The following is a 20,190-nucleotide window of genomic DNA, read 5'->3' as shown; positions in this document are numbered from 1 at the left end:
TTAAGTTTTCTGGCAATTGCATATTTGTTCAGTTACATATTTTTAATCTTACCCCATAATATCGGTAATTAGAATTGAGCACATATACGGAATTCGGATTAGAGCTCTGAAAAATTATGTCGTCCATTATGACACCTGGAATGGAAAAATACAGTATTTCTGATAAGGATATATACATATATATATATATTTTTTTAATACTTTATATTAAATTATGAATCCCGAAAAACCCGCCCTTAAGTTATAATCTGTTCTGTTTTTATATCGGAAGATCCGTACTCAAGTAGAAATCTAGATGATATATTAATAAATTCGGCAATGAAAACGTCTACAATAATCATCTCTGTTGTCCCACCAGAGTTACATATATAAAATTTTATGAAAAACTCAACGTATCAGTAAGGATTCTCAAGCATCTTGTTCATCTGCCGTAAATATTTGAATGCAATTGTTAATAATAGTTTTCTTTCCATTAAATGTTTAAGTATTTATTAGAATAAATTATTGAACATTTTTTAAAAAAACTCTAGCCCTAATTAGATTTTTCAACACAAGTTACCGAAGAAATACAATCAAATTCCTTTTTTATTTTATAACCAGTGTGAATGAAGTTACGGATTTCAAAAATTCTAAATATTTTATATGGATAAAACAGGAGCTAGTTCTTAGTAGTGAATGGTTAATTTATTCGGAAAGTAATAAAGCATGGTTCACGCCAAAACGGTACGCCACCTAGCGACTACTGTCGCATCACTAATCATCGAATTCAACTCATTTTCACATACATACTTATGTATGTACAAGGTACGTTTCAAAATAAACAGGACTTAAAAAAAAAAACAGAACAAATGGTTTTTTTCGGCGAAATCAATTTATTTTATTCAAAATAGTCTCCTTCTGCTTCAATACAGCTTTTGCACGGCCCAAAAGCATGTCGAACAAGTGTTTTAGCTCGTTAATCGATATGGCCGCCAGTATGCCGGTGCAAGCCTTTTGAATGGCCTCTACGTCTGCATAACGCTTTCCTTTCAGGGGAAAATGCATTTTTCCGAAAAGGAAGAAGTCGCACGGTGCCATATCAGGTGAATACGGGGAGTGGTTAATGGTTAAAATGTGATTTTTGGTCAAATAATCAGTCACAAGCGTCGATCGATGAAACGGATTCTGAGCAATTTTTGGTCTTCAGTCAATTTGAACGGAACAAACTGTGCAAACGCCTTTCGTAAGCTCAAATATTCGGTCAAAATGCGATAAATCGATGTTTTGGAGATGTTCAATTCCATTTCCATGAATTTCAATGCTGATTTCGGCTGATTTTTGATTAATTCATGCACAGTTTCGATGGAATTTCTGGTGATCGCGGATTGTAATTGGCCCACATGTTGATCGTCATTTATGTCCTCACAAACACTTTGAAAACGTTGACACCTCTGCTCGGGATAGGCAATCTTCGTCATAAACTTGTTTCATCAATTGGACAATCAATTTTAAAACAAAATGTAATATTGGCTCTTTGTTCGAAGCTCATTTTCGCACCGATAACACAAACATACTGACACTTAAAACGCAATAACTTCACTTGCAATCGATTAAATGTCATAAAATTCTCACTGGATAAAGATAGCAGATTCTAACGCACTAGTCGATATATACCTAGATGGCGCCACCAGGGGGCGCTAGGTTCAAAAGGTTCTGTTTACTTTGAAACGCACCTTGTATTTGACAATTATGATAATGTTATTTCATAAAAGTTTTATTTCTACGCAGTGATTTTGTCAGTTTTTATATGTGATGGAAGTTGTACATAAATCGAAAACTAATTGTGCACAAAATGATTGAAAATCCATCTTGGTCCTGTTCGAAGATTGCAAAAGTTCTGAAATTACCAAAAACAACAGTGCCCAATTTAATAAAACGATATAAAACAATATTAATTTACGAGAGAGCAAAACAAGATGTGGCAAAAAATTTGGTTGCAAATACTATTTGAAAAGATTTAAAACAGCGAGACACAAACGCATAAATGCGGGGTTAGTTGCCTACCATGCCACAAAATATCCCAACAGATCGAAGAAAAATTAATATGTAGCAAAATCTCGTGCCCGTTTGGTATATGGCAAAGGGCTGAGCAAATGTAAAGGATGTATAGTTATGAACGACGAAACTTACATTAAATTGGATTTCAAACAGCTTCCTGATCCAAAATTTTACTACTCCAATATTTGAGATAATGTGTGGCCTCAAAATTTAAACGCAAAAAATTTATAAATGGGAAAAGGCAATGGTAGGGCAAGTGATTTGTAGCTGTGGCCTTAAGAGCCGGACTTTCGTCACATCGAAATAGAAGTGGAGTTATGTATATCTAAATGATGAGGATGACGAGACGAGTTGATCTTGAGCTACTAACTTTCCGTCCATCCGTGCAAGCTGTAGCTTGAGTAAAAATCATAGATATCATAATGGAACATGGTACACATGTTTCTTGGCAAAAAAAGAAAGGACGAGTTCGTAGATAGGTGTAATCGGACCACTCTCACGCCCAAAAAACGCTAATAAACGAAAACGTATAAGTGCCATAACTAATCACTAAATTAAGATACAAAACTGTAATTTGGCACAGAGAAGGGGCACCGGTAGGCTAAAAATTAAAAAAGACTTTGGCCTTGCCCTCTAAGACCTTAATGTACACATCTCCAAAACCACTTAAGGTATAAAATCCAAGAAGCTCAGATCATTTGTAAAATTAGATGAAATCGGGGTCTAACCCCGCCCACTTCCCATATAACGGTTTCGTTAAAAACTACTAAAAGCGCGATAAGTCAATAAATTAATGTTCCAGAGGCAATAATTTTTGCACCTGAGATGATACAAGAGGATTTTATAGGAACCGAGGTCAGAAATGGACGAAGCGCAGCGCACCGCTCACATTCGGCGAAAAATTCATGTCTCAGGAACAACTCGACCGATGTCGACCATGTAATGTCACCTTAACATTCCTATATTCCAGTGCGAAAACAAACGAAACGAACTACATCCGCACCCACATCCCATATGTATAACTCAATATTAAATTCCCTCTGATAATTTCACTTTCCAGAATTCAAACCTAGCATGAATGTATAGAGATAAAGCTTTGTCCGAATAGTGCTTAGTTAAAAGTAGGCCACAGTGACCAAAAATTGTCCCAAAAAAACCAAAACTACCGAATATGTGAATCAAAGTACCAATTGCGAACTTTTTATCGAAAATATCGGTCAATCTGAGAGATATGTTATAGAAATTTGGAGAGATTCTTTTTCTAATAATATGACTGCGGGCTAATTTAGCAGCCATAAATTCAAATTTCAACTTTGAACTTGGTGTATTAGAGAGCAGTTGTAAAGCTTCAAACACAACTTATATATAGTATGTTCCATCAGTTGCTGCCAACCGTTTTCCCGCCAATTATGGCAACGCGCTGAAATTTGCTTAAAGCCTTTGTTTAAATTATTGCTTTTCGATTTTTTCCTTTAATTAAAAAAAATGTACATATGTTTGTTATTAACAGAATGAAGGGGGCCGTCGCCCCGGGCGCAACGTCTTGGGGGCGGCAAAACGATCTTCGCTGTTTTTTAATATTCAGAAAAATACTTCAATACATTTTTTTACAAAATTTTTTATAAAAGATAAAGAGTTGTACACTCACAATTTATTAATCTGAATAACAATGAAAAATATTAATTTTTACTCGAATACTCTTCAGTCTTTGATATATCACAGTTGAAGCATAGGGCAAACTGTGAGAGCGACACATTGCGACGTAGGAGTGACAAAAAAAACAGTATCTTTATTTTTACTCTGTCATCGCGACGTGTCACTCTCACAGTTACCCTATGCTTTGAATGTAACTTTATACTTTTATTTTCGGAATCGATCTTCAGTAGTCAAAGTCGATTAAGAATCGATTCTTGACATTCGAAAAATCGATTATTTTACGAGAAATTCTGGAGTAGAATCGGAATCGAGTTTACCATCCCTACAGGCAGCCATCGCGTGCACATATAATAACCTCCGCACAATACCCACCACAAAAAAAATTATTTTTTTATGTAATTTATATGGAAAATAGAAAATTTGAAACAGGCACCTCTTAATATTAATATAAAGAGCTCATCTTTTGAGTGACTTTTTTTCACATTTTCGAAAGTTTTTAGCCTGTTTTTTAGTTGAAAACAAAGGTTGCCTCAGAATGACACACCCTAGCTCTTAAAAAATCACCCGATACATATACTATATACATATAACTCATATACTGGCAGAAACATAAGGTTTGTTAGAAAAACGAAAATTGTTTTATGTAGAATACGGTAGCTGGAGTAGTATAGACCCGATTTTATCTATTTTTCCCAATACATAATACTATTAGCATGTCACATACTAAAAATCAAAAATATAGAGTAAAGTCAGCCGGATGTTCGAAAAGCCGGATATTAGTTATATACGGGCTATGTCAAGTTGCAAATTTTATTTATTTTAGGCACAAAGATTCACTGTTATGAGTAAGACATGCTCTCTCATTTTCATTGAGATAACTCACATATTTACCGATATACCTGTATGCCGTACAAAGTCTCTCAGAAATTCGAAAAACTTTATATTAGGTATATGGGAGCTAAGGGCAGTATTGGCCCAATTCAACCCATTTTTAAGATACAGAGATATCATACTCAGGGAAGGAGTGTCCCTGATTTTCAATTACATATCTCACACATTGACCTACATTTTCGATCAAGAGTCAACTATAGGTACCTTGAGCAGTTTTTGGTCATACGTTGGCACACACTATAGGCATTATTCGTGCAAAGTACTATCCCGTTATATTAATTGCTTCTTGATTTGTGTACTGGAAACTGAACGATTCAAATGGAATTTAAAATTGTGCTCTACGGCTTTGTGGCTCATTTTCACAACGTGACTTAAGCATATGAAATAATGCCACATCGCCCTTTGCCCAATTTTTCCCCGGGCCCTTTAAAGCCTTGTCATACCATCCTGGCGGCAAATTTTTACGTCTCTCGCGCATTTAGTTATTGATTATCGGGCTTTAAGTAGTTTTGAACAGTACCGTTAAATGGGAAAGGAACGGGATTTCCATCCAATATACACATTAAACTTATTAGAGGGCGGGGCCACGCCCACTTTTTTCAAAATTTTGTTCTCACAGGTGCCACTTGCTACTGCTATCATCTGTGCCAAGTATGAGTTTTATATGTTAATTTAGTGCTTAGTTATGGCACTTTATAGGTTTTCGATTAATGGCGATTTGTGGGCGTGGCAGTGATTCAATTACGCCCATCTACGAACTCAAACTTTGTTTGTACTAAAAAACTTGCATACCAAGTTTCAACAAGATAACTCAATTTTTACTCAAGTTACAGTTTGCACGGACGGACGGACAGACAGACAGTCAACCGGGTTTCAACTTTTCTCGTCACCCTGATCATTTATATATTTATAACCCTACATCTAACTGTTTTAGTTTTAGGTGATGCGTGCAACCGTTAGGTGAATAAAACTATAATACAGGTACCATGGGGCAACTGTTTGCAAGAGTATAAAAAAGCTTTGGGTTCTAAACAGTGGATGAAAGAAACACAAATACAAACCCTAAACCCCCTCGTGAATCCGCCAAATGCCGACAGTGAATGCTGACATATCTGAGGTTGTGACAATTTTTCGCAAACAAGTATGTTTGGGGCCTAATCAACGGCAAAATTTCTATTTATCAGAAGATGGGGTTTTCTTTCTTGTTTTCTTCAAGAGTATGAAGTAATTTTATTGACGATACTTCGTTCAAGAGAATCTGAGTTGCATGCCACATACTGCTAAGCTACTCACCAATTCGAATGCTTCCCCATTCAAACAGTTTCGTAAATATTGCAATTTTTGTCCGCCCAACAAATTGACATTCGTATGAATGAGAGAGCAAAAATTATAATGAAAATGAAGCCATTGAGTGGGATCACCACTAAATGACGGCAGCTGTAGTTTTGGAAGCGGTACAGGAGCAGGTGAATCATGAACGGTAGTTTGCAATGTCTGCTGCCTTTGAGTTGCGTACAGGCGTTTCAGGTTAGCTTTGGCGGCGCTGTACTACTCCTCACCTTGTAGGCATGCCTGCCCCTCAATGAAAACGTTCTTGTCGGCACATGTGAGCGAATCCATTGCTTCTACAACAATTGGAGGTAAGTAGTTATTACCTCAGTGTCTACCGTCTAGAGCATCCACTTCGCATTTAGCGCGGTGTCGCGAATTTTAGCCGAAAACATGATGAATACTGAAAATGTTGAAAATGAAAGCGGATTAGGGGAATGTCATTAATATGCAATGATATCCGGCTCAAAGAACCAAAATAAGTTAATGTTTAGTAGCGTTCGCGGAAGATGAATAATATTAACGCGGATTGAAGTGAAAAGCGTGCTATGCGGTTGAATCCCTTTATTGAAGAGAGGGATATAACGGAAGCTGGTTTGACAGCAAGCACATAAGTGCTGCCCATGAAGCTTCAAACATATGTTTAGAAATGTGATGTCGTGATGTGATGTTGAGAATTAAAGTCCTCTCTCGACGAACAAAAACCAAACTCTATAAGTCACTCGTAATTTCCGTCCTGCTATATGGTGCAGAGGCTTGGACGATGACAACAACTGATGAGTTGATGTTGCGAGTTTTCGAGAGAAAAGTTCTGCGAAAGATTTATGGTCCCTTGCGCGTTGGCCACGGCGAATATCGCATTCGATGGAACGAAGAGCTGTACGAGATATATGACGACATTGACATAGTTCAGCGAATTAAAAGACAGTGGCTACGCTGGCTAGGTCACGTTGTCCGAATGGACGAAAACACTCTTGCTCTGAAAGTATTCGACGCCGTACCCACCCGGGGCAGGAGAGGAAGAGGAAGACCTCCACTCCGTTGGAAGGACCAGGTGGAGAAGGACCTGGCTACGCTTGGAATATCCAATTGGCGCCACGTAGCGAAAAGAAGAAACGACTGGCGCACCGTTGTTAACTCGGCTATAATCGCGTAAGCGGTGTCTACGCCAATTAAGAAGAATAAGATGTCAGATAGGCGCGAACAACGTTGGTATGCTTGCAATGGCTTAATAAGAGCCTGGTTTGAAGGTGATTTGACTTATTTCTCCTAATGTATGCTTCGAACGGCTTATCGCATATCGTATACCCTAAATATTTCAACTAATACTTTCTATACTTAAGTATTAAGTGATTTGACTTGTTTCTCCTAATGTATGCTTCGAACAGTTACCACTTTCAGAGAATGTTAATGAATGTTATTAATACAGTGAAAGCTCTAATAAACAGACATCTCCTTTAACCGTGCACATTGGCCGGTCCCAAAATTGTTTGCTGTTTATTAAGGATAATCTATTAGACGGCCAGAATGGAAGATCCCGACAATGTCCGCTTACGGGAGACTTCACTGTATTTATTCATTCTCATTCTTGCTAATTTCAACAAATAACTGTACAATATTTAAACTAATCGCTAACTAACTTGCCATATAGGTTAAATTCTAAGAAGTCATTTATTGCTTTTGGCTCTGTGCGTTTTGAGAATGTTGATCAGCGTTAGTCTTTTGTGCTCTTCAGCGAATCTTCTAACCGATGAAATTGCAAAAAACTTTGAAAACTGAGCATTTTCGTGATTTTGTTTCTTCGGGAGATATTTTTTGTTCGCACACCTGTTGGCAGTTGTTGTCGCTTGTTTGTTTTTGATATTGATATTTAGATTTTGCCTTCCAACTGGGCTCTTATATAATCCATTTTTATTTCAAGCACATATAATACATCTTTGCAATGTCTATGAAAGAATAATACTAGTTGATGAATTGAAAATACAAGGCGAAGTTATAGTTATGTAGGTGTATAAAAACAAGTAAGAATTGGCTAGGTTAGGATGTAACTGAAATTTTATACTGTTACAAATTGTGCGGTTATATAATTTTTTCCCAGGTTAAAACTGATAAATTTATCTGTCTGCCTCTCGTTACTGTCACTTTTTCATTTGATCGACTTTCAAGGATGCTAAAGAAGTTTTGACTTCTTTAATAATAAATAATATTAAAGGAGGAAGGCCTAAGTTATTTATACTTAACATGCAAGAATCAGCTTGGCTTTGGCTGGTGGTAAAACTTTGTATTAAAAAATGTTGCAAATGAATTCAAAATTTATTATTCTTAGAAATCGTGAATAAATTACAATCAAATTTACTATATTTTGGAGGTTTACATCAAGGTATAGAACAATTCCATTCTAATTCAGTGCTAAACCACATAATTTAAAAAAAACTTGTACATATGTATATTAAAGTATCACATTTCAACCATGCAGAGATACAAAAATGGTATTTTTACGACATTTTTTAAATAAACAATCATAGGTACATATATGAGCAATGTCTCCTGAAAGTTTGATATTAAAATGTTGGTGTCTCACAAAAAAGTGCTCTCGCAGTCGACAGCATAACTTATTATTGGTTTATCTAAAATTAAATAACCAAAAATATTCCGTTAGTACATACATAAATCTCGTATTTGAACAAAGAAAAAAATTTAAATTTTTATTAAAAAAATTATATTTTTTTTGTCAAATTTTCGGCATTTATTGGCTTAAAAAAAGTCGTCATGAAAATAATCCTTCGTTCAATAACTAGATAGTGTTATTTTAAAGATGTGTACATAATTCGAACTAAAACGGTCCATAACTGTCGAGAAATCGTGTCCACCGAGTTCAAAAACGGAGCACTGCACGCTGACGTGGCTTGATATGCAAAACTTCCGAAAGGTCTAAATCTTAAAATTTTACTCGAATCGATTTAAAATTTTTGGAGATAAGAAAAAAACGATGTTTAGATTTTGCTCAGATATATTTAAGAATTTATTTTTAAGCAATTTTATTAAGATATAATTCTATCGAAAATCATTTGTATATGTAATGTATGTATGTGAGTTGGGGTAGTATTGACACGATTTTATCTATATTCACCAAGACCAAAGTCAGCCAGATGTTCGAATATTCTAATATTAGTTATATAGCGGCTAGGTAAAATTTCACTCTATTTTATACATTTTAGACACAAAGTGTTATAGAAAAATAAGTTCTCACAATGGAAGTTCGAAATTATTTATATTAGGTATACATATGGGGCTAAAGGAAGTATTGATCTCATTAACCCCATTTTTGCCACAAGGGGATATCAATTCAATTACATATCTCACAACAGATATTTTCGGCAGCCAGTCAACCATACGTATTGGGGATATAGGCCGATTTCGACAATTTTTGGACGGTAGACCACCCCGAGTGTCAAATTTATTGTCTCTGGTACATTTAGTTACTGATTTATCGGGCATTCAGTAGTTTTTAACAACCACGTTATATGGGGAGTGTGTGGGAATATCATCCGATTTAACCTATTTTCACATTGTTCTAAAAAGAATTGAAAAAATTTGTCCTATGCAAAATTGGGTCTTATAGCTCGAATAGTTTGGAAGATTAAATCTGTTGGGGGCGAGGCCACGTCCACCTTTTAAACATTTCTCAACAAGAGGTTCCTCGGTTAATGCAATTCGTTTTACCAAATTGCAGTTTTATATCTTAATGTGCGGCTTAGTTATGACAAATTATGGGCGTAATCGGACCACTGCCACGCCCACAAATTGCCATTAACCGAAAACCTATAAAGTGCCATAACTACGCACTAAATTAAGATATAGAACTGATATTTGGCACAGATGATTTCAGTAGCAAGGGGCACCTGTAGGAATTTTTTTTAAAAAGTGGGCATGGCCCCGCCCTCTAATAAGTTGAATGTACTATATATATCTCCTAAACCATTTAAGCTACAACAGCCAAATTCGCTCAGCACGAATATACGAAGAACTCCTAGCAATAGTGTGAAAATGGAAGCAATCGGATGGAAACCCCGTTCTCTCCCCATTTATCGGTACAATCCAAAACTACTTCAAGCGCGATAAATCAATAACTAACTGCGCGAGAGGCGTAATGGTATGACAAGGTTTTATAGGGACCGGGGTAAACATTGGGCGATGGGCGCGGTACCGCCTACTTTTTTTTGAAATCCCATATCTCGGGACCTGACTGCCCGATTTCGATTTGGTATGTGGTATTTTTTTCATATTTCCATGTCCCGTTGAGAAAATGGGCGAAATATTTTCCAAATAACATAATTTTCAATTCCACTAGATTCTTTCACTTTCCAGTACACAAATTAAGAAGTAATTAATATAACGAGATAAAGCTTTGCGCGAATAATGCCTTTAGTGTATGCCACCTAATAACCAAAAATTGTCCAAATTCAACAAAAACTGTTCAAGCCCATAGGTACCGAGTATGTGATATATAAGTATAACTGAGATTAAGGAGTAATCCTTCTCTTATAATGGTATGTCTATGTATTAAAAATTTTCCGGCTTTGATTTTTGCAGGTTGCAAGAGTATAAAATGTTCGGTTGCACCCTTAGCTCTTCCTTACTTGTCATACCCTGAACAGGGTATATTAAGTTTGCCACGAAGTTTGTAACATCCAGAAGGAAGCCTAGGAGACTCTATAAAGTATATATATAAATCATCAGTGTATTGAGCTGAGTCGATTTAGCGTTAGAGTTAAAATCCGGATGTCCGTCCGTCCGTGCAAGCTGTAACTAGAGTAAAAATTTAGATATCATGATGAAACTTGGTACACGTATTTCTTGGCTCTATAAGAAGGTGAAGTTCGAAGATGGGCAAAATCGGCCTACTGCCACGCCCACAAAATGGCGAAAATCGAAAACATATAAAGTGTCATAACTAAGCCACAAATAAAGATATTAAAGTGAAATTTGGCACAAAGGATCGCATTAGAGAGGGGCATATTTGGACGTAATTTTTTTGGAAAAGTGGGCGTGGCCCCGCCCCTACAAAATTTTGTGTATATATCTCGGAAACTACTATAGCTATGTCAAATAAACTCTATAGAGTCGTTTCCTTCAGCCATTTCCATATACAGTTCAAAAATGGAAGAAATCGGATAATAACCACGCCCACCTTCCATACAAAGGTTATGTTGAAAATCACTAAAAGTGCGTTAACCGACTAACAAAAACCGTCAGAAACACTAAATTTTGCGGAAGAAATAGCAGAAGGAAGCTGCACCCAGGCTTTTTTTAAAAATTGAAAATGGGTGTCGCGTCGCCCACTTATGGACCAAAAACCATATCTCAGGAACTACTCAACCGATGTCAATGAAATTCGGTATATAATATTTCTTTAACACCCTGATGAAATGTACGAAATATGGGTGAAATCGGTTAACAACCACGCCTTCTTCTAATATAACGCTATTTTGAATTCCATCTGATGCCTTCTCTGTATAATATATATGTACATATACAGTAGGAAATGAAAATACATTTCAATACTCAAAGTACACAAATTGATCCAATCTAATTAATTTTACAGCAAAATAAAAAAATATGTAAATTATTATCACTTTATCATGCGATAGTATAAAATGTTCGGTGACACCCGAACGTAGCCCTTCCTTACTTGTTAAGATATCGTTTTGAAATTTTGCAAGCGTTATTTTCTTTTCAAGAAACTGCTCATTTGTCCGACATCGGACCACTATAACATTTAGCTGCCACACGAACTGAACGATCGGAATCAAGTTCTTGTATGGAAAACTTTCACATTTGTCAATGTATCTTCACAAAAGTTGACACAGGTTATTTTCTAGGACAATTAAGTAATATACGAAGAAATTGTTCAGATCGGCTTACTATAGCATATAGCTGCTATAGAAACTGAACGATCGGATTCTAGTGCTGGTAAAGAAAACTTTTGGATTTAACAAGATATATTCACGAAATTTGGTAAGGATTATTTTCTAAGGCAGCAATGTAATCTCCGAAGAAATTGTTCAGATCGGTTAACTATAGCATATAGCTGCCATAGCAACTGAATGATCGGAATCAAATGCTTGCATAGGAAACTTCCTCATTTGACGATATATCTTCACGAAATTTGGTATGAGTTATTGTTTATAGAAATAATGTAATATCGGCAGAAATTCTTCAGATCGGCTCACTATAGCTTATAGCTGCCATATAAACCGAACGATCGTAATCAAGAGCTTGTATAGAAAACTTTCGCATTTGACGTGGCATCTTCATGAAATTTTACATGGATTACTGCTTATGGTAATAATATAATCTCCAAAAAAACTGTTCAGATCGGATGAACTGAGCAAATCGTTTAAAACTATTATACTCTATAGCAGTAGCGCTCAACGCAATAAAAATCCAAACACGCGTGTTTGACTGATAATTCTGCTACTGCGAAAAATGTCACACGCACACGAAAGCGGCTGAACACGTACGCTAGGGACGTACGAAAATCTATAGCAATGGCCGACTTCCTAAAAGCAAGTTGCGATGCATAACTCGAAAAAATGCGTATGAAATGCAAAGCTGATTTTCAACGCAACTCTGCGTTGCAAATAAATGCTTTGCATATAAATGACGTTTAGGAACGTCATCGTAAAACTCATACATAAAACATATGTCAAATAATGACTGTTATTGCAAATAACGAAATTTTGAGTTAATATGGACGAGAGAAGAAATTATTCATTAATTTTATTAGCAAATGCTGAAGAATTAGCTTTAGCTTTAGCTAATTCTTCAAATATTAAGTTAATAAAAAAACTAATTGAAAAGAAAAAAAGAAGCGGCAGTTTTTATTAAGGACTTTGAATTTAAGAAGAAGAAAGGTGGTGAAAAATACAAATTTTTGTGGATCTATTGTATTGATGGAAGACGACATATTTTATTCCCATTTTCGGATGCGAAGAAGCACGTTCAAGGTAAGTACACAATTGAATTTCAAATATGGATAACATAAAACGTGTTCGCTGCAATTTCAGAGGCTGATGACTATGCTACAACCAATGTGGACCGAATCATCAACAGGTCGTACTGCAGTTTCCACGGAAAAGGCATTGTATTTGACAATTTGAAAGCTTGCCAATAATACATCATTTCGACAAATTAGTGACAGATTTGATGTAGGAATGGGCGCCACTTATAGAGCATTTATTAAAATCCTCAAACTTATATGTCGTCTAAAATCGACAATAATAAAATTTCCAACTACTACTGCAGCTCAAAAAAAGATCGCTGATGGGTTTTCTCAACGTCGCCACAATATATTTCCTTTTGTATAAGGATGCATTGATGGAACGCACATTCCCATATCACAACCAAAAAATGATGCAATAAGTTTCTATAACAGAAAAGGGACGTTTTCCATCATTGCACAGGTAATTACACATGTATACTCATCTCTTGGCAAATTATAATAAGCAATTTGTATAGGCCATTGTTGACAGCGATATGAAATTTCTGGACGTCTTTGTCGGCTGTCCCGGACGATGTCATGACGCATCAGTGTGGCAAAGGAGCCCATTTCGTAGAGCACTAGTAAGCGGTGAATTAAAAATTCCACCAAATCACCACTTCTTATGTTGAGAAAACAACTCGTTATTTAATCTCTTGAAAATGGAAACGAGCTCTCAACGTCCCTCATTTCCCTTAAAATCGACTCCCAAATTGTATTTCTCTTTCTTTTTTTGCCGGAAAATTCTGCTTCATGGCGAAGCCTTGTTGTTATTAATAATTTCTTCCGCTCGTGTGTCCACTTTTTTCTCTATAATATAAGATAAAACGAAATGATAACACAATTTAAATTAGTTACAATAAATAAAAATTATTTACTCTGCCATTGTCTGTTCTGCATACCAAATAAAATTGATGCACGCTTTAAACATGTGATGCGTTTAGAACTGAGTTGCCAACTAATTAGGAACATTAGGCGTTGCCAGAAAATTCAAGTATGACTTTAGGAACTATATGCATTGTATATATGCATTGCAACCTGCGTTTAGGAAGTCGACCAATGTTTGTCCCCCGCAAACGTAAAATGTAGTAGTATTGAGGCGTGCGCACCACTGCAACTTGTTGCGGCAGTAAATAAGCATCGCATTTTAAAAAGGAAAAAGTCTGAAGCAAAGCGAATCAAAAGCTGTGCGTTAATCATCTAAGTCTTCAGTCACTCGGTTGGCTTTCGTTCTCATTCATTAGTAAATTGAGCTTTCTATAGACATTCCAACACAAAATCAAAATTGTCTGTACAGAGAGTTCTCCTCGCAATTGTGCATAAAGCTGTTATATGCATTTCGATGACAGTAATTGTTGGTGTTCCCCGTCCCTAACAATCAGAAGAGCTTTGATATTGTTTTAGTATTGTTTAAACTTTCAATGTGAACGGTTGCGAAATAAAATTTTCAATTCAGCTCTAAATTGAACATTCTAAAAGAAGAAATATTTGTATTACCAACATGGTTTTTATCGAATTGGGACTTGTGTCCCTGCTACTCCTGTACATTTTCTACAAATGGGCAACACTTACATTCAACACATTCAAAGAGCGTGGAGTACCTTACGAAGAACCTTGGCCCTTAACTGGCAACGCCGGGGCGGTAGTATTAAATAAGGAAGGCTTTAATAAGACTGTGTTGAAATTTTATCAGCGCAACCGCAATCAGTGAGTGGATATTGGAAATCTTAAAATCACACTTATTTTCACGTGAACAATTAGTGTCTTCTTTAGAAATTAACTTGTAGCTTATTGCGAAATTTTAATTTAGCATAACTGTGTAGGGAAAATCAAACAATTTCGTTGGAAAAATCTAGTAAATAAAATATATAATTAAGAGGCATAATAAGAGATTGTGTAATACATTCGGCATACAATGTGTATGCATCTCAATGCTTCTCTGATCCTTTTATACATTTTGTGCACTTCAAAGCCATACATATTGTGTGTATGTATGTAGTATAATGTATTTGCCTCTGTTCAAACGAAGATACTGAAAAAAAGATCTGAACCATACTTGTATTAGTCTCTTCTTAGTTGAAAACTTAGTGCTTTTTGAAAACTAAAAAGTCGAAAAAAAACCGTACGTGCCTTGTGTTCTTTCCAGTGTTTTTATCTGTAAGTGGTGAATAACGTAAAATAGTAATATTTAAACTTTTCTAAAGAGCTAAACTTTCCAGTAATTTTGAAACGCAAAAAAAGCAATTTTTATATAACATAAAAGCGATCTTCATCGAATACGTAACCCAATTGAAATGAGACTTACTAGCTTGTGCGAAAATATGTGTCACAGATTCTGAAGTTTTGATCAATGTTGATTGTGGTAAGAGAAATGTTAATTTTATTCAATGGCATTATACTGAATCCTTTTGAGTATTTGGCAATTTTCCCCATTTCGTTCTTCCCTTTACCATACTCTACTGCAGATGTTAAACGTGTGTTTAGCGCAATGAATGTTTTTAAAAGCGATCCGAAACCGTTTTACCGTTCTTTCAGCAAATGCATTATTTAAAAAAAAAACTATTTAAGAAAACTGTTGCTGTGATGATGAAATTTTTTCGATCGATATCAAATGCATTTAACAAAATTCGAAATTGGTTAGATTAGGTTATACCGTTCAGTTGTCACACCTTACATGGACCTGCTGGTCTTTAGTATACCCAGATGGTGGTTCAGTTTAATTTTTGCGAACTTTAAAAGCGACTTGATGTCTAATTTTGACTCTTCATCCAGACCCTTGAACAACGAGCATAGATATGTAAGACGAGTTCGTGGTAAGGCTGGACAGTATCTCTCTCATACCTACCATTCACTTATTGCATGTATCGTCGTTACTTATGCCCATCCGGCTCAAATGAGAAGCCACTAGGTTGTGACCTGTCTTAGGGCAACAATGTTCTGCAGCTTTTTCAAGACCGTGCGAGTAAAGAGCATGCGTGTTTTTCCTTCAACATAGGCAATGACATGACATGCAGGGTCGCAAAACCCAATTAATGAACTTTATTCAATTACTTTAGAAATTAAAAATTTATTCCAAATCTGACTAGTCTGTGGTTTCGAAATGACCTCTGTGGATAAGTAAGGTAAATGCCGTATACATTATTATCTTCGTATGGAACAACCTTAATCAGCATTGCGTTGTATTGGTCTACACGTTCACTTCCCCTAAAAGTAGCGAATATATAAAGAATTTGGTCTGAAAACACTGCGTAGTCGAAACGTTTCATAACCAAATTTTCGACCAAAATATTAATCTCGTATGAGGGTATAATTTTGTTATCTACATACATATATGTATGTTGAAATATCAATTGTCAGAATTAGATTTGATGCAGGGATGATTCATTCATCGATACATTTACATATGTATGTATATATATTCTAATGAAATTAATTGTAGCTTGATGAAATTTATCGCCTTATACGTAGTGGTGTCCGTTATAAAAGTTATCACATATAATTAATCACTTTAAGTACCTCTGTTTCAGTGTCAAGATAATGCGACAATCTACACGACAAGTACACGCGTACGCATGCATACATACATACATATATTTATGTATAAGTATTATTAAATCTTCGTTCACGAGCCATTCATGGAATGAAAAATGATAGATAAAAAATAAAAATATTAATTAGTTTTCGAATCTATGAATCATGCCAAAAACTTGTATCTATCCAATATAAGCAATTTAAATTTGTTTTTCAAATTCATCATACTGATTTTCCTATATTTATTATGCAGTTTGATAACAGACCTTATTTCATATTTCCCCCCTTCGCGAAATAAATAATTGTAAACGAAATGTTTACGATTGCTTGTTGACTAATCATTATTCAGACGGCTACTCTTTGCGCACGGGTATTTGGCTCTATTACGAAGTCGCATCTGTGCAGTAACACATCTATGATTCGTTTTTCTAGAAATCAATCGCTTATTGCTTTATCGAAAAGCATTATAATAAGGTAAATAAAACAAGCAAGGAGGGGCTAAGTTCAGATGTAACCGAATACTTTTTATTCACGTAAATTGCAAACGTCAAAGCTGTGGAAACATATTTTCACAATAGAAATGCAGTCCACATACTCGGTATCTGGGGGCATAGCATAGCTAGTTGTGTTCAGATATGGTAAAGACACCAGTTCGTACAGAGTGTTATCGAGATACATTGATTAGTTCCTGATTTTTATACTGGAAAGTAAAAAATCAGATGAAATTTTGAAAATGTGTTAAATGAGATATGTAGGCGTCGTTGTAGTCCGATTTGGCCCTGATATATAAATATGTCAAGATAATACTCCGTACTAAATTTTGTCGATATCGGTGGAGTAAGTCCCAAGATAGGGGGTTTCTCTTAAATGTGGGCGGTGACACACCCATCGTTCAGATTCGATACTGTCTCCATTAAAGCTCTTTCATACCATCTCGGATCCAAAATTTATGTCTCTGGTGCATTTGGTTAAAGATTTAGCGCACTTGTAGTAGTTGTTAACAAAACCGTTATGTGAGGAGTAGGAGGTGTTATAATCCGTATTTACCCGTTTCCACAGGGTGGGTAGATTTACCAAAGCCATTTTCCCTGAGTAAATTTGGATCTTATAGCTTGAATGAGTTAGGATTGAAAGGTTTTTATTCGGACACTTTCTATTTTTCAGGACGGTCTTTGTTTATTTAAAAGTTAAATTATAGTTCACAAAGTTTATTGGAAAAAATGATAATATCGCACGGGAGGTTGCGTTCGCGTTGGCGGTTGAAATTCAAGTGTTGCTTTTTATGTGTCGGTGATGCCACATAGATGAGAATTAATATTTCGCATAGGGTTACATTACAGAATATATGTATAGTTCATTAAACTTTTTAAAGGGTGTGGCCACCACCACCTAAAATTTTGTTCAATCATAGATGCTCCTTGATTATATTCGTATTGATTTGGTACAAATAAAAGTCTTGTATCTTATTGTAGAGTTTTGTTATTGCAACATGAATTACTAACTCATTATTTACATATTTTTTTTTAATTTTTAGTGACATTGTCGGTTTTTATAATTTTCGCTCGCCAATTTTTATGGTTCAGAATCCAGATTACATAAAAAAGATGACCGTGAAGGACTTTGATTTTTTTGTAAATCATGTTCCGTTTTTTAAATCCGAAGATGATCCCCTTATTAATGGAATGCTGACCGTGATGAAGGATCAGCGTTGGAAAAATATGCGCAACACACTTTCACCCATATTTACCGCCGCCAAGATGCGCGCCATGTTTAGCTTGATGAACGAATGTTTCAATGAGAGTTTAAACCGCTTAAGGGAAGCAACTAAGGGTGGCAAAAGTCATGATGTAGAACTCAAAGGTTGGTTCACACGCTTGTCAAATGATATTATCGCCTCCACTGCATTTGGCTTGAAAGTCAATTCGTACGAAGATCAGAATAATCGATTCTACTCAATCGGCCAAGGCATCGTCAATTTTCGCGGCAAACAAATGCTAAAGTTCTTTATCGCAAACACAATGCCATTATTACAAAAAGTACGTTTTAGAAACATAATTTCGAATGAAAATGATATATATTTCTGTATGCTTTACTAATAAATATAAAAACCTTAAATATTGATTACAGATCCTAGGTTTTAAAGTATTCGACACCGAAAAAACAGATTATTTTAAACGTTTAGTTATAGACACAATGAAATATCGACAAGAGAATAAAATCCACAGACCGGATATGATTCAGTTATTGATCGAAGCCAAACAGGAGTCGGATGAAAATTGGTCCGATGATGATTTAGTGGCACAGTGCTTTATTTTCTTTTTCGCCGCGTTTGAAAATAATGCCAATTTTACCGCGGCAATCTGTCATGAGCTGATGGAAAATTCTGAAGTACAAGAACGATTATACGAAGAGGCACTAGAGGTGCGTGAGGAACTTAACGGAAAACCCTTAACTTACGAGGCAGTGATGAAAATGAAGTACATGGACATGGTCACTTCGGAAACATTACGCAAATGGTCCTTTGCAGGCATGATTGATCGCTTATGCTCCAAAGATTACGATCTTACCGACGACGATGGGAATGTTGTCTTTAAATTTAAAGCTGGCGACTATGTGGGGTTTCCGGTGGTGGGATTGCATAACGACGAAAGATACTTTGAAGATCCCAGCTCATTTAATCCCGAACGTTTCAATGATGGAAATAAACAAAATATTAAGACTTACACTTATTTGCCTTTTGGTGTAGGGCCGCGAATGTGCATTGGTAAGTAACACTGAAGTAGGTAACTATTGGTGTGTGGTCTAATAATATACGTAACAGGTAATCGATACGCATTGATGCAAGCCAAGGCAATGATGTACTATCTGATATTGGATTTCAAACTCGAACGATCTCCGAAAACGGTGAAGAATATTATGGAAGATGTTCGTGGGTTCCAAATCAATCCTATTGGTGGGTTTTGGGTTCGTATAGTACCTCGGGATCCATGAAGGCGCTATCCTGCTAATGCTTAACATTTATTGATATAAATTATCTTTATTACACGTAATGCCATTGCGTGGAAGCCTTGTATATAACTATATATTTTAATATTATGTATAATCATATACATATGTTATCATAATATTATCATAAATAGTATAGAAGTGGTGGCATAAATAAATAAATTGGTTATTACACTTTTATACTAATTATTCAACACTCAATTTCAACAACACTCGTGAAGCAATAGCGAAACAAAGCGTTTGCAAACAATTCGAAAACCAATTATTCCATCAAAAAAATTAGTTCTCCAATCGAAATGCTCCAGTTAAAATTAATAAAATACTACTATGAGCAAAAAATAGTAACACAGCTCGGAACAATAAATTCCGGAATAGTCATTCAGTTATTGTCTTCAATTGACTCAAAACGGTTCCCCAGAAGAGGTCACTTTAGTTTGTCGAATCAATGGAGTATGCGACTCTTTTTACGAATAGCTTTGTGTAAACGACGTACAACACTGAAATAGTATTCCTTGTTGACAGTTCGGCCGGTCGGAAAGCATTCGGAGTGCACACACTAAGATAATCGAAGAAAACTGTCAGCATAACTTGGATGTTTGGCCTGCTTTGCGTAGTTTTTTCGGCTGTCTTCTACTTCTTTCTTTATGGATATTTTCGTTACGCATGTACCATGGTGAACACGTGATTGTTCTAAGCAT

At 35.7% G+C, this 20,190-nt stretch overlaps 2 protein-coding genes and 1 long non-coding RNA gene across 4 annotated transcripts in view; 1 reads left to right on the top strand and 2 right to left on the bottom strand.

Annotated features, from left to right (window-relative positions):
- LOC120772113 overlaps positions 1-8,207 on the bottom strand; it is a 34,552-nt gene extending 26,345 nt beyond the window's left edge. Inside the window, exons 1-2 of the mRNA XM_040100524.1 lie at positions 7,558-8,207; positions 53-135 (exon numbers count right to left, since the gene is read on the bottom strand). Coding sequence (XP_039956458.1) covers positions 53-127 — 75 coding nt within the window. The 5' untranslated portion in view covers positions 128-135; positions 7,558-8,207. The remainder of the gene's footprint in view (positions 1-52; positions 136-7,557) is intronic.
- Positions 8,208-13,683: 5,476 nt separating this feature from the next.
- On the bottom strand, positions 13,684-13,994 carry LOC120771669. Its single transcript, XR_005704994.1, has 2 exons — positions 13,834-13,994; positions 13,684-13,765 (listed from the first exon to the last, which is right to left on the bottom strand). It is a non-coding gene; the product is annotated as an uncharacterized LOC120771669 (long non-coding RNA).
- Positions 13,995-14,353: 359 nt separating this feature from the next.
- Positions 14,354-19,627, top strand: LOC120771755 (cytochrome P450 9b2-like). Of its 2 annotated transcripts, none has more exons than XM_040099936.1 (4): positions 14,354-14,662; positions 18,021-18,522; positions 18,614-19,250; positions 19,308-19,627. In XM_040099936.1, the coding sequence occupies exons 1-4, from the start codon at positions 14,457-14,459 to the stop codon at positions 19,475-19,477; spliced, it is 1,515 nt and encodes a 504-aa protein (XP_039955870.1). In that variant the 5' UTR covers positions 14,354-14,456; the 3' UTR covers positions 19,478-19,627. The 2 variants fall into 2 exon arrangements, with proteins under 2 accessions (XP_039955870.1, XP_039955871.1); XM_040099937.1 differs by lacking the exon at positions 14,354-14,662 and adding an exon at positions 15,210-15,317.
- The last annotated feature ends 563 nt before the right edge of the window (positions 19,628-20,190 follow it).

The sequence above is a fragment of the Bactrocera tryoni genome, chromosome 3 (genome assembly GCF_016617805.1).
Source record: "Bactrocera tryoni isolate S06 chromosome 3, CSIRO_BtryS06_freeze2, whole genome shotgun sequence".
Taxonomy (NCBI): Eukaryota; Metazoa; Arthropoda; class Insecta; order Diptera; family Tephritidae; genus Bactrocera; species Bactrocera tryoni.
Note: the sequence above shows the minus strand (reverse complement) of the source record. Positions and strands in the feature narration are given on the sequence as shown.